This window comes from Micromys minutus (assembly GCF_963924665.1).
Source record: "Micromys minutus genome assembly, chromosome: 24".
Lineage (NCBI taxonomy): Eukaryota > Metazoa > Chordata > Mammalia > Rodentia > Muridae > Micromys > Micromys minutus.
Genome location: NC_137959.1, coordinates 8,591,285 through 8,602,509, shown reverse-complemented (window position 1 = coordinate 8,602,509; position 11,225 = coordinate 8,591,285). Strand labels below are relative to the sequence as shown.

At 42.0% G+C, this 11,225-nt stretch overlaps 1 protein-coding gene and 1 pseudogene across 3 annotated transcripts; one reads left to right on the top strand and one right to left on the bottom strand.

Moving 5' to 3' along the window:
• Positions 1-590: 590 nt before the first annotated feature.
• On the bottom strand, positions 591-990 carry LOC308436003 (proteasome maturation protein-like; annotated as a pseudogene). Its single transcript has one exon. The product of its transcript is annotated as a proteasome maturation protein-like (transcript).
• Positions 991-5,970: 4,980 nt separating this feature from the next.
• Positions 5,971-11,225, top strand: SCOC (short coiled-coil protein). Of its 2 annotated transcripts, none has more exons than XM_080936757.1 (4): positions 5,971-6,057; positions 8,833-8,904; positions 9,257-9,337; positions 10,836-11,225. In XM_080936757.1, exons 2-4 carry the CDS (start codon positions 8,883-8,885, stop codon positions 10,976-10,978), a joined length of 246 nt encoding a protein of 81 aa, XP_080792883.1. In that variant the 5' UTR covers positions 5,971-6,057; positions 8,833-8,882; the 3' UTR covers positions 10,979-11,225. The 2 variants fall into 2 exon arrangements, with proteins under 2 accessions (XP_080792883.1, XP_080792882.1); XM_080936756.1 differs by having other exon boundaries at positions 9,254-9,337.

Here is an 11,225-nt window from a genome sequence, read left to right as displayed (position 1 = left end):
TCCCACACACAGAGAAGTGGAGAGCAGTGGAGGCTCAAGTCTCTGACCTAGCCTCTCAGCAGCCATAAAACAAGGTGTTCATCAGTTTGCAAATGCTTTAAGATCCCAGACCCTGACAGAAGCTGAGGGAACTCCAAAATCTGACCTTCTTTTATCTTAAAGGGTTACCGAGAATTTATCTCATGGATAACTGTGAGAATTGGGACAATTTGAAGAACCCCTTTTCAACAACCCAGCATTTTATAGCTTTGCTACTGAGTGGGACTGTTCTGTTATAAAATTGTAACCCTGGCTTCTCTGTGCTCTTCAAAATATCGCTTCAGACATATTAAAAACAGAATTTTCCTCCCCCCCCCCCTTTTTTTTATTTGTGTTTGTAACATTTATAAGAAATACATTTTCAGAAGTTGGCCTTTGCTGTAACCTCAGAGCTTAGAAACCACCTCTAGGCTTTCAACTGACTCATGACCCAAAGCCAAGCCCCAAACACTTCCACATGATGCAGCGACCCTCTCAGTACTTTAACGCTGTGACCATCACTGGAGCAGAGGCAACCACGGAAAACATGCGCCGTTCCTCAAGGTCCTGCACTACAGCCAGCTCAGCTTGTGCTCCACCATCAAATGTGGCTGCCCATCAGTTCACCTTGTGATGGATCGTTCAGAATATCCTTAAAACCAACGGTCTCATCATTGCCCCCCAAAACATCCAGCGAGAGGGTTAGAGCCTGCTGTGCTGCCTTGAACTCTGTCTGTAACTCCAGGGGAGCAAACAGACCCTGGATGTTCCTCAGGGTGGAAAAGTTCATCTTGTCCAGGTTGGGCTGGAAATTCTTTTCTGATAATTCAAGAGGGTGACTGGGAAAAAGTTTATTTTTCACACCAGAAAACTCTTTCCAGAAAAGACCGTGGCTCTTGAAAGGCCACCGGCTAATAGCTCCGTAACTGAAAACCTGTCCCCCAGCTGCCACCCAAGGCCTCTGGCGTTCATCTCAGAAACAGCTCTGCGAAATCCTCTTAAAAATTCAGCCAAGCCAGAATTTTTATTTTCAATTATATATGATTTTAAGACACAGGGTCTCTCTACATAGTTCTGGCTGTGCTGGAATTTACTCTGCAGACTGTAGACCAGGCTGGTTTCAAATTCACGGGTCTGCCTGGCTCTGCCTCCTGAGTCCTGGGATTAAAGGTGTGCATCAGCAGCAAAACAAACTAACAAACAAACAAACAAAAAACCCACTCAGAATTCTCTTAACGCTATAACATTCAAATGATAACGCTTGATTATAAAGCTGGTTTCTACAGAACTCAGTGGAGAGTGTTTTCCTGCTGAAATTACTCACGATGTTTGTGTGGAGGAAATTACGGAATCAGGACATTGTGGTGGGTAGAAGACAACCTGCTAAGGAGACACTCGGGCTCCCAGGCTGGCCTAGAACTCACTGAGTAGCTCCGACTGGCCTTGAACTTAGCAACTTCTTGCCACGGGATTACAGGAACCAGAGCAGCTTTTTCACACCGTTTATCAAAGTTTCCCAAACCAGCTATTTGTGTATCAACTTTGACATTTTTTTGCAATAATAATTTAATTACTGAAATAATCTGCGAGCATGGCTTTGTCCTAAGCAGCCACGCCTGGAGCTGAAGGGTTAATATATTATTCTTTTTATATTTTATTATAAGGAAACACTTTGTGAGGTATAAACTGATTTGGGAGAAAATCTGAATAGAAATCACTTGTGAGAAAAATCTACATAACTTCATATTCTTCTCTCCCCCACAAGGTTCAAAGTTTAATACCAGGTAGATCTTGAAATCCTTAATTCTTTGATACACTCTCTTTTTAAAAAACGTAACGGCAACCTCCATGCTCTGGCAACTGAACAGATGGGTGAAAATGACTCTTGCAATTAACCAAACCAGAGGAAAGTGCACATAAGCGATTCAACCTACCGACCGTCGGCATGGCTCACTGTTGTGTGTAGTACTCTGTTCCAGAATATACTATTCAGTTTAGTTTTCAGTAAGTAGTATACAGTCTTCAGTCACTGAATTCAACACAGCCCCCACTCCCTGTGAATTAAAAACACCTTGTAAAGAAAAAACAAATTAGCACAAAAAGGAAACAACGTCTTATTGAGAAACGAGATGAAGCATGTTTTAAACTGGCTGAGTGTGATGTAATTAGGAATACACCTGGCCCCACCTGAAGGTGCCCAAATGCCTCGCTTTTGCATATTCCAACTTGACATTTCCACTGTGGTTAGGATCCCTCTAAGGACTTAAGGCAAGTTTTTGATAATGTGTGTCAGGTTGGAAGATCAGAGTAATCTTTAAAGAAACCATTTAATTATTTTTGTACACAAGGATTTTGCTTACATGTATGTATGTGTACAACCTGCATGAAATGTCCATGAAGGACAGAGACAGAGTTAGACCCCCTTGAGCTGGAATCACAGGTGGTTGTGAATCTCCCTCCACGTGGTGCTGGGAGCTGAACCTGGGTCCTCTGCAAGAGTAGCTGGCACTTGTTAACCCTTCACCCAGTGGCTCTTACCTTCCCAACGCTGCGACCCTTCAATACAGTTCTGCAGGTTGTGGTGACCCCAACCATAAAATTATTTTCATTGCTACTTCACAACTGTACGTTTGCCATTGTTATGAATTGTAATGTAAATATCTGTGTTTTTCGATGGTCTTAGGTGGTCCTTGTGAAATAGGTTGTGACCACAGGTTGAGAATCACTGTCTTAGTAGAAGGCTGGCTTTTTAAATTGAGTTGAAGGAAGAATGGTCTTTCTTGTTGTTTCCTGGAAGACATTGTGCGGAATTGAATTTTACTAAAACATTTGGAAAATTTTACCACAGATCCTTCTGGATTTGGAATACTCTTTGTGGAAATAGGTCACCAACAGTTTAAAATAGAGATATGGGCTCTGGGTGTCATCTGTTCTTGTGAGTGTTGGTGTTGTTTTCTCTTTCGAAGAATCATCAGTTTCCTCCAAGTTCTGCACATGACTCAAAGGCTGCTGTAGCATCTTTATAGCCTTTGATATCCTCAGGGCAACAGTGAGGCCCTGGTTTTCATCACTGATGTTGGTAATTTTTAATGTCCCCTTCTCTCTTTTCAGATGAATCTTCCTTGATTGTAAATTTTACTATTTATTTTTTTAAAACAACAACAACAATAACCACTGTTGTAACTCAGTGATAAAGCACATGCTTGGCTTGCATGGAACTTCAATTCAGCATAAGAACACACACACACACACACTTACGCACACACACATGCATATGTGCATACACGCTGTCTTTCGTGGTTTGTATGAGAATGGCCCCCATAGGCTCATATAGTAGAATTCTTGGTTCCTGGCTGGTGGAACTCTTTGGAAAGGATTAGGAGGTGTGGCCTCACTGAATGAGGTACATCACTGGAGGTAGGTTTTGAGGTTTTAAAAGCCTCTTGCCATTTACACTACACTTGATGCTTCACTTTGAGGAGGGTAATATGAGTGTCCAGCTGCTGCTCCTAGTGCCATGCCTGCCTGCCTGCTGCCATGCCCTCCACCATGATGGTGATGAACTCCCCTCTTTCTGGAACTGTAAGCTCCAAATAAGTTATTTCTTCTAGCATTTGCCTCTGTCATGGTGTTTGGTCACACCAGAAGAAAGGTAACTAAGATACTGCCTTTCTGTTTCATTTTTCCCATGTTGACTTGATGGGTTTCTCATCTGACAGGGGCTAGTGGGGAATCCTGAAACAAGCTCTGTGCAAGCCAGACTGGTCTTGAGCTCAGCACCCTTCTGCCTCCATCTACTGGATGCTGGAAACTTAGGAACAAAAGGTTTTGACTTTAGATTATTTTATTTCTGCTGGTTTTTAAAAATTTGTTTTTCTTTTTCTAATTTCTTAAAGGAACGACTTAGATTTATAATTTGAAAGCTTCCTGATTTCCCAAATAAAAAATGTTCTAAGCATTCCTTCAGTTGCATCCATGTTTACATTTAAACTTAATTAAATGTGTTCACATTAATTAAAATATTTTCATATACTCATATTTAAACTTAATTAAAAATATTTCCCATGACTGTCCCCTTCACTCAGTTTATTTGAAGTGTGTATTTTAATTTCCAGTTATTCAGGAATTTCAAAATATCTTTCTCTTACTGATTTTAAATTTAATTTCTAAGTGGGCAGGGAAAATAATTTGTATGATTCTAACTATGTAAGCTATTCTAAATTTATTGACAATTTATTTTCAGGCAGGAGATCAGTTGGGGGGCTGAAGAGACGATCAAGAACAGTTCCTCTTGTAGAGAACAAGTTTGGGTCACAGCACCAATGCTGGGTGGCTCCCAAAAGCCTGTAACTCCAGTTCCAGGGGGTCAGATGACACCCTGTCTGGACTCAGAGGCCGGCACACACACAGACATGTAATTAAAAAATAAAATGAAGGGCTGGAGAGATGGCTCTGTGGTTAAGAGCCCTGGCTAGGACCTAGGTTCAATTTCCAGCCCCACATGGCAGCTCACAACTGTCTGTAACTCCAGTTTCAGGAGATCCAATACTCTTTTTTGTCTTCCTTAGGTACCAGGTACCCAAGTGTTTCAGAGAAATACAAGTAAAATACACATACAATATAAAAAAAAAAAAAAATCACAACCGAAAAGACAATTTAAGCCCATTTCTATGATTGGCCCTTGTGCATTTGAAAAGAAAGTGTGTTCTTCACTACTTTGAAAAATCCCATTGTTACTTTGTTGGCACTCCTCTTAGAGTTGCCCGGGCTTTCCCTCTTCTCGTATTCATTGTCTTCTCCTTCCCTCAAATCCTGAATAGTAGTCTGAGCTAAATATATCCATCTCAAACACCAAACCACTTGTTATAGCAAGTACTGCTAGGTGGGGGAAAAGACACTTGGGAGCTGTAGAAATGGCTCAGCAGTTAACAGTATTTATTGTTTTTGCACAGGAAACTGAGTTGGGGGTCTTAGCATCCTCATCAGGTGGTTCACAACCACCTGTAACCCCAATTCCATGGATCCGATTCCCTCTTCTTGGCATCTGCAGGCACCTTGCACATGCGCACACACACCCTGTCACATATTCATGCAATTAAAAATAAAATCTTATATAAAAGAGAAAAGCCAAGAAGAAAGTATTTGGAAGCTTGCCTCTACAGCTCAGAAGTTGGAGATGTAGTGTGCTTTGCAGGTGGGGATATACCGTGGTTACTGACCGCTAACAGCAAGATACTTTTGTTTCAAAGGTTAGGTCATAATGAAGTGTCATGAAAACCACTGGCAACCCAAAGTCTGGCACTGTACATGTATACTTGAATAAGAAACACAATTTTAATTAAGCCGTGGGTTTTCTGCTAGTGAGATCTGGCGACTGTTGATGTAAGGCATCATAAGTGGTTGGGTGAGCTGTAAGTTTAAAAATTGTCCAGAATATGGGGTACGGAGAGAAGCATCCATTAATGGTATACACTTTGTGCGTTTTCTAATTTTAGAAATGGGGGGGGGAGGAAATGTACTTTTAGAATTGAGGGACAGCTGATGGTATTCTGCTCACTCTGTTCTTAAATGTGAACGAAATATCTTTCGCCCATAGTCTGATCAGGTCAATTTCCAGAAATTCTCTGTCTCTTTGTCTCCCTTCCACCCCCTTTCTTTTTTAACCTACAGTGAGTGACTTCAACCTCACTTCCCAGGCTCCTGGCTAGACAAAAGATCCTCAGCGAGGACCGTTTTCTTCTCTCCTGCTCCGTGATTGGTCGCTGCCTTTTTAGGACACGCCCAGCAATCCTGATTGGGCGTCAATGCCCTTTTGTTGGGGCAAAGGTGGACCCTAGTGCTCTGCCACGGGCCACTCGGGGCGTCCAGCAGCCAGTGCGCAGGCGTGCAATCTCGAGTTAGGATTGGTGGGAGGCCGCCTTCTGGCTAGGCGCACGCTCCGTAGGCGGGAAGGGCGGAGCTGACGCTGTCAGTTGGTCCGAGAGCGGCGGCCCCGGGCGTCCTACCTATCCCGCCTCCTCCCAGCGCCTCAGACGGAAGGTGAGGCACCCGGGACAGCGAGGGCGGGGGCCAGGGCACCGCCGAGGCCCTGCGCGGCGGGGCGGGATGGGACGGGGACCGGGGCGGCAGCCTGGGCGCTGCATCGCGGGGCCGCGAGGCCCGACGCCCCGCCGAGCGCTGCGCAGCCGCCTTCCCGGCCGCACACCGGGGATTCAGGGGGGAAGAGCCTGACGGTGCGGGACCCGGACGCCACGGGGAAGCGATGGGACCGGGTGCTGGGAGTGGACGCTCTGCAGCCGGAGCTACCTTCCAGCTCGCCGCAATCCTCCTGCTTCAGCCTCTCGAGTGATAGGATTAGTTTACAGGCGTGGTGGTCCTTGCCTGTCTGGGGTGGGACGTCTTTGCTAGAACCGAGGTTTGTTTCTTTGTCAGCTTTTCTCAGGCGTCCTGCAGAACAAATATTGAGTTGTAAGGTTTTGGAAGGAGAAATCATAGGTTCTCGAGAAGCCAAGATTTCTGTTACACCATCAGAGACTGACGTCGTAATAGCCATAAGGACAGAGGTCCCCAAACCGTTATCCGTTTCAGAGACTCAAACTTGCGTAGGAACCCCAGTGTCTATGCTCCAGTGATTAAGCTGGATGCAGCTAGCTCCCTGGGGAATCTAACAATTCTGAAATCCTTGTTGGCGATGTAGTTCCTCAATTTCCATGGATGTTGAAACCCCCAAAATGTCAAAGGAGAACATGAACGGACAGAAATAGATCACACTGTAGTGGATGCAGCTTGAAGCACATGAAATTTTATATTTGTTTAGCTGTGAAAACACCAAAGGAGTCGAGTTTTCAAACTCAGGTTAGGTCCTTAATTATATCTTGGCTATGAAACATGAGGCAAGGCCTCTAACCTTTATAAGGAAGGCTTTAGTATTCATATCTGTGAATTGCGTTTTCCTTCTGTTTTGATAAAGCTGTATATGTAAAGTGTTTAGTGCATTACTGTAGTGCATTGGACTTTTAATTTTTCAAAACATTGTATTTCTTATGAGTGGTTTACAGGTGGAAAACCTCAATTGCAGGTTCATAGAAGTCGGTGGTTGAATTTGATGGATGTTAGGGAAATGTCAGACTCTTATCTGAGATGTCAAGGTGAGCCGAGGTGCTATGATGGGAAAAGCAGACTGGATATTGATTGTATCCTTGACTCTGGATGCCAACTGTGCTGTGATTTAAGCTACCCTCACATTAGGCCATGAGTTCTAGTGTGAGGCCTCCAGCCACATGGTTTTTCTAAAGCTTCTTCTGTGGTACAAACAGGAGAGTAGAGATGAGAAGGTCCGTTAGCATCTGTTGAATACTTACTAAGTACACAGACACATAATTGGATTATTAAGTTTTCAGAAAAAAAAACCATGAGTTGCATAGTTATTAGTTCCATTTTATGGATGAGGTACTGAGGCTGAGCTTTTTAAACTTCACCAAACTCAGAGCCTAAATAGAGAGTGAGGATTTTTAATCACTGTGCTAAGCCATTGTCTTAGAAAAAGTCTTAGAAGGCACACTGTGAGCATGCAAGGGTAGGTCAGACTAATCCTGGGCTAGCATTTGCTGCATTCCTGAAACCTTACGCTCTCTGCCACTACCCTGTCTGCATTCTGGATTTAAATTATAAAAGGCTCTCATCCACTAACAAGTTAGACATACACAGGCATTGGGCTTTCCTGTGATTTTCAAAGAAAAGTCTTTGAAAGCGCTGACATAAAGATCTTAGAGAATGATGTTTCTTTCAGAGCCAGGGCAGCTGGTAAGTTACAAAATAATTGTGTAAGGTAGGGTGTGTTTGTGTGTACACGTGTGCTGTATTCAGTGAACCCTGTGTGCCTGTGTTTGGGAGATGGAGGTAAGATCTCTTGAGCTTGCTTATAAACACTAATTGAACTGGTGAATTCCAGGTTCAGGCAGTGGTGAGGGTTGAAGAGATGCTCTATGTGTGGACAAAGACATACACATACACATACACATGTGTGCAGAAAGAGATGTCCACATAAAACAACTTTGTAGATTTAAAAACTGGATATTGTTTAGATGGAGAGGAATTCTACTCTCAAAAATGACCATGCAGTATTTTATACATTTTGTTGAGTAGAAGAATTCAAGTGTCATTTTCAGATACTATAATAGATTGAGTAACTTTAAAAATTTAAAAAAGAAAAAGAAAAAACCAAAACCCTAATAGCTTACCTTCTCTGAAGGGCAGAGACTGTAAGCTGTGGTGGAAAGATGAGAAAGAGGCTTCTGTGCACTTAGGAGCAGCCTTAGCTTTACAGCTGTGTGCTACATAAGGAAGCTCAAGAGCTTTCAGACTGAGCTGCCTGAGAGTCCACTTGGATATTTGTATCCTTTTCTCTCTGAAAGGTTTTTATGTGTGTACCTTTGCTCCTCTCTGATTGTCCTTAGTATAAAAAGATCACAATGTTTCTAAACCTTTCTTTCAGAGTATTATCCTAATTTCCCGATTTCGGTGAAGATGTTTCCTGTTTTGAATATGTACATTACCATCCCCCTTTGCTAGCACATGTCACATGGTATAATCAGCTCAGCGTGCAGCACTTAACTTCAGGCACTTGATTACTGAGCAGCCCAACATCATCTTCCCTGATGCTTCTCTCCGGAAACCCTGCAGGGTGTCCTTTGCTGATCTGTGTGCACTCTTAGTACTTCAGAGCAGCAGAGCATGGAGAGTGACATGCAGAAGATGTTGTCTTCTGAGAAACAAGCTTCCGTTTTACCGTTCTGTTTCCTTCTCTTTCTACAGACCGTTCATTAAAGAGTTTGCGTTCAAGAGCTCAACGTCTGTTCCCCAAGATGATGAACGCAGACATGGACGGTGAGGTTGTCATCCTCTGGCTTTGTGGGTGCCTTTGCCTCATTAAGCAGTGGAAGGAGCAGAGAAACAGTCTTTAGGGCTTAAGTTCTTGACTAACTTCTTCCTCTTTACGTTAGAAAGCATCCAAGGTGACTTCTATATTCTATATTCTGTAATTGTGTGGTAAGTTCATGTGTTTTTTTTTTTCTGCTTAATGCTGTTACGTAGTTCTGTATACATCAGTTAAGGGCTGTGTTAGGACAGTTAAGATAATGGTTAGACAATGTTCTGCAGAATTTTAAGTGTTACATGCCATACCTCACACAGTGTTTATTAATGGTAAATTTTAACATTTCTTTTTTTATTACAGCAGTTGATGCTGAAAATCAGGTGGAACTGGAAGAAAAGACTCGACTTATTAATCAGGTGTTGGAGCTCCAACACACACTTGAAGGTTAGATTGCATTTAGTAGTTTTCATGAATGGCATCTAGTTAACGTCAAAGTTCATGTTAATAGTTTATTATTATTATTACTATTTGTGTGGTATGGTGTGTGTGTACCAGGGTGGAAGTCAGAGACTAACTTATGAGAATCATTCCTTCTATCACATGGGTCTTGGACTTGAACTCAAGTCAGGAGGTTTGGGGGTGGTGTCTTTACCCAGGGAGTCACGTGCTGCCGCAGTCCTTATTTTCCCCTTCTTCCTGTTGTCTGCACTTTGTGGTTTACAGGACACATGCGCCTCACTCAGACCAGTCACTGTTCTCCTCTTTAAGGCCTTCAGATGATGCTGACTTAGTATGAGAGCTCCTTTTAAATCCTGGCAATGTGTACAAAGCTTATTTCAAGAAAGCGCTGTTAAAATGTAAAGGAACACTACTTCTAGAGATTAAAATTGATCTTAGAGGTTTTTTCTTCATTTTTTAACTTCCATAAAATTAATACCACCACTTACCTGAGTTTTTGATGTGTAATGACATTATTGTTTTTTTGTTGTTGTTTGTTTGGAGCACAAAGCCAGCATTAGCTTCTCATTTGACAGTGTATCCCACCTCAAATTATCTGGGGACTGGGCTGTTGCTGTAGCCTCTTTAAATGCTGATTTAAATCTTTTCCTTTAGTCACACATCTGTATGGCTATTTCCTGAGTTCCTTATGCTCAAATTACCTCTGCTCAAATTACCCTTAGCAAATGAGGTAACTCTAAAAAAGTGCTTCTAATCTGCGTTTGAGCCTTAGCCAGTTTTGCTTTTCCTGTAGAAAAGTTGTGACATATTATATATCAATATGTTTAATGTTTACGCTGATACTGGGCCCCATGTTATTGAATGCACAGGTGCCCACATACAAATATGTTTGTTCTCTGTTGCTTCTAGAATGGTGCCTGCTTCTGTTGGTTAATATTCATTTGTTAAATATGTGCATGGACATCATTTTTTACTTGCTCATTAGGACCTGTATCTTTTGAATTTTTAATATAAAACTATAAAAACATCAGCTGCTTGGATCTTTTATCCAACTTAGGAATCCAGTTGTGTTAAGCCAGGCATCTTAAACATTTCCAGTAAAGACATTGTCATTTTGTGTGAGAGGACATGCACACATTAGAAATACAACTGTTAATCACTGCAAGAGCTAACATAAATGATTTACAGACTCCAGAGTCCCGTGGGAGACACTCTCAACAACCACCATCTTCTGTTTCTGCTCAGTAAATTTTTTTTTTTTTTCTAAGCCTTTCCTCCCAGTAATCTGAATTAAAACACAGAAAACTTACAAATTGTGATCTCCATTTATTGTTAGTGCTAGGAATCAGACCCAGGGTCTCACACATGCTCGGCAAGGGCTATAGCACTGAGTCACTCCCCTCAGCCTGGTCTTGCGTTTATAACATGGAGTCATTGCCATGATTTTATTGATAATTGTATTTTTATTTTTTTTTAAATATAGATCTTTCTGCAAGAGTAGATGCAGTTAAGGAAGAAAATCTGAAGCTAAAATCGGAAAATCAAGTTCTCGGACAATATATAGAAAACCTCATGTCTGCTTCTAGTGTTTTTCAAACAACTGATACAAAAAGCAAAAGGAAGTAAAGGGTTCACCTCCCTCTCTTCTATGGATTGCTGCTTTTGTTCTTCCCCCTTAAGCTTGGATATGATCCAAAAGTTAGAGTATCTTTGATTGCCTCCCTGAGTATTTATAGAGAGAATGTCGGATCTAGGTAACACTAATGCTTAACAGGAGCATCTCCGAGTTAACGTTCTATGTATATGTTAGTCTATAAAATTGTGCACATGTAGAGACTTTATATTAGAATTACAGATATTTATGAAACTTGAA

What these genes read in the sequence shown, in the direction of transcription:
- SCOC (XM_080936756.1), top strand. Translation starts at nt 8,883, where the DNA reads ATGATGAACGCAGACATGGACG. An exon ending in GATGAACGCAGACATGGACG is followed by an intron (nt 8,905 to 9,253) that starts GTGAGGTTGTCA and finishes TTTTTATTACAG; the next exon opens with CAGTTGATGCTGAAAATCAG. An exon ending in GCTCCAACACACACTTGAAG is followed by an intron (nt 9,338 to 10,835) that starts GTTAGATTGCAT and finishes TTTTAAATATAG; the next exon opens with ATCTTTCTGCAAGAGTAGAT.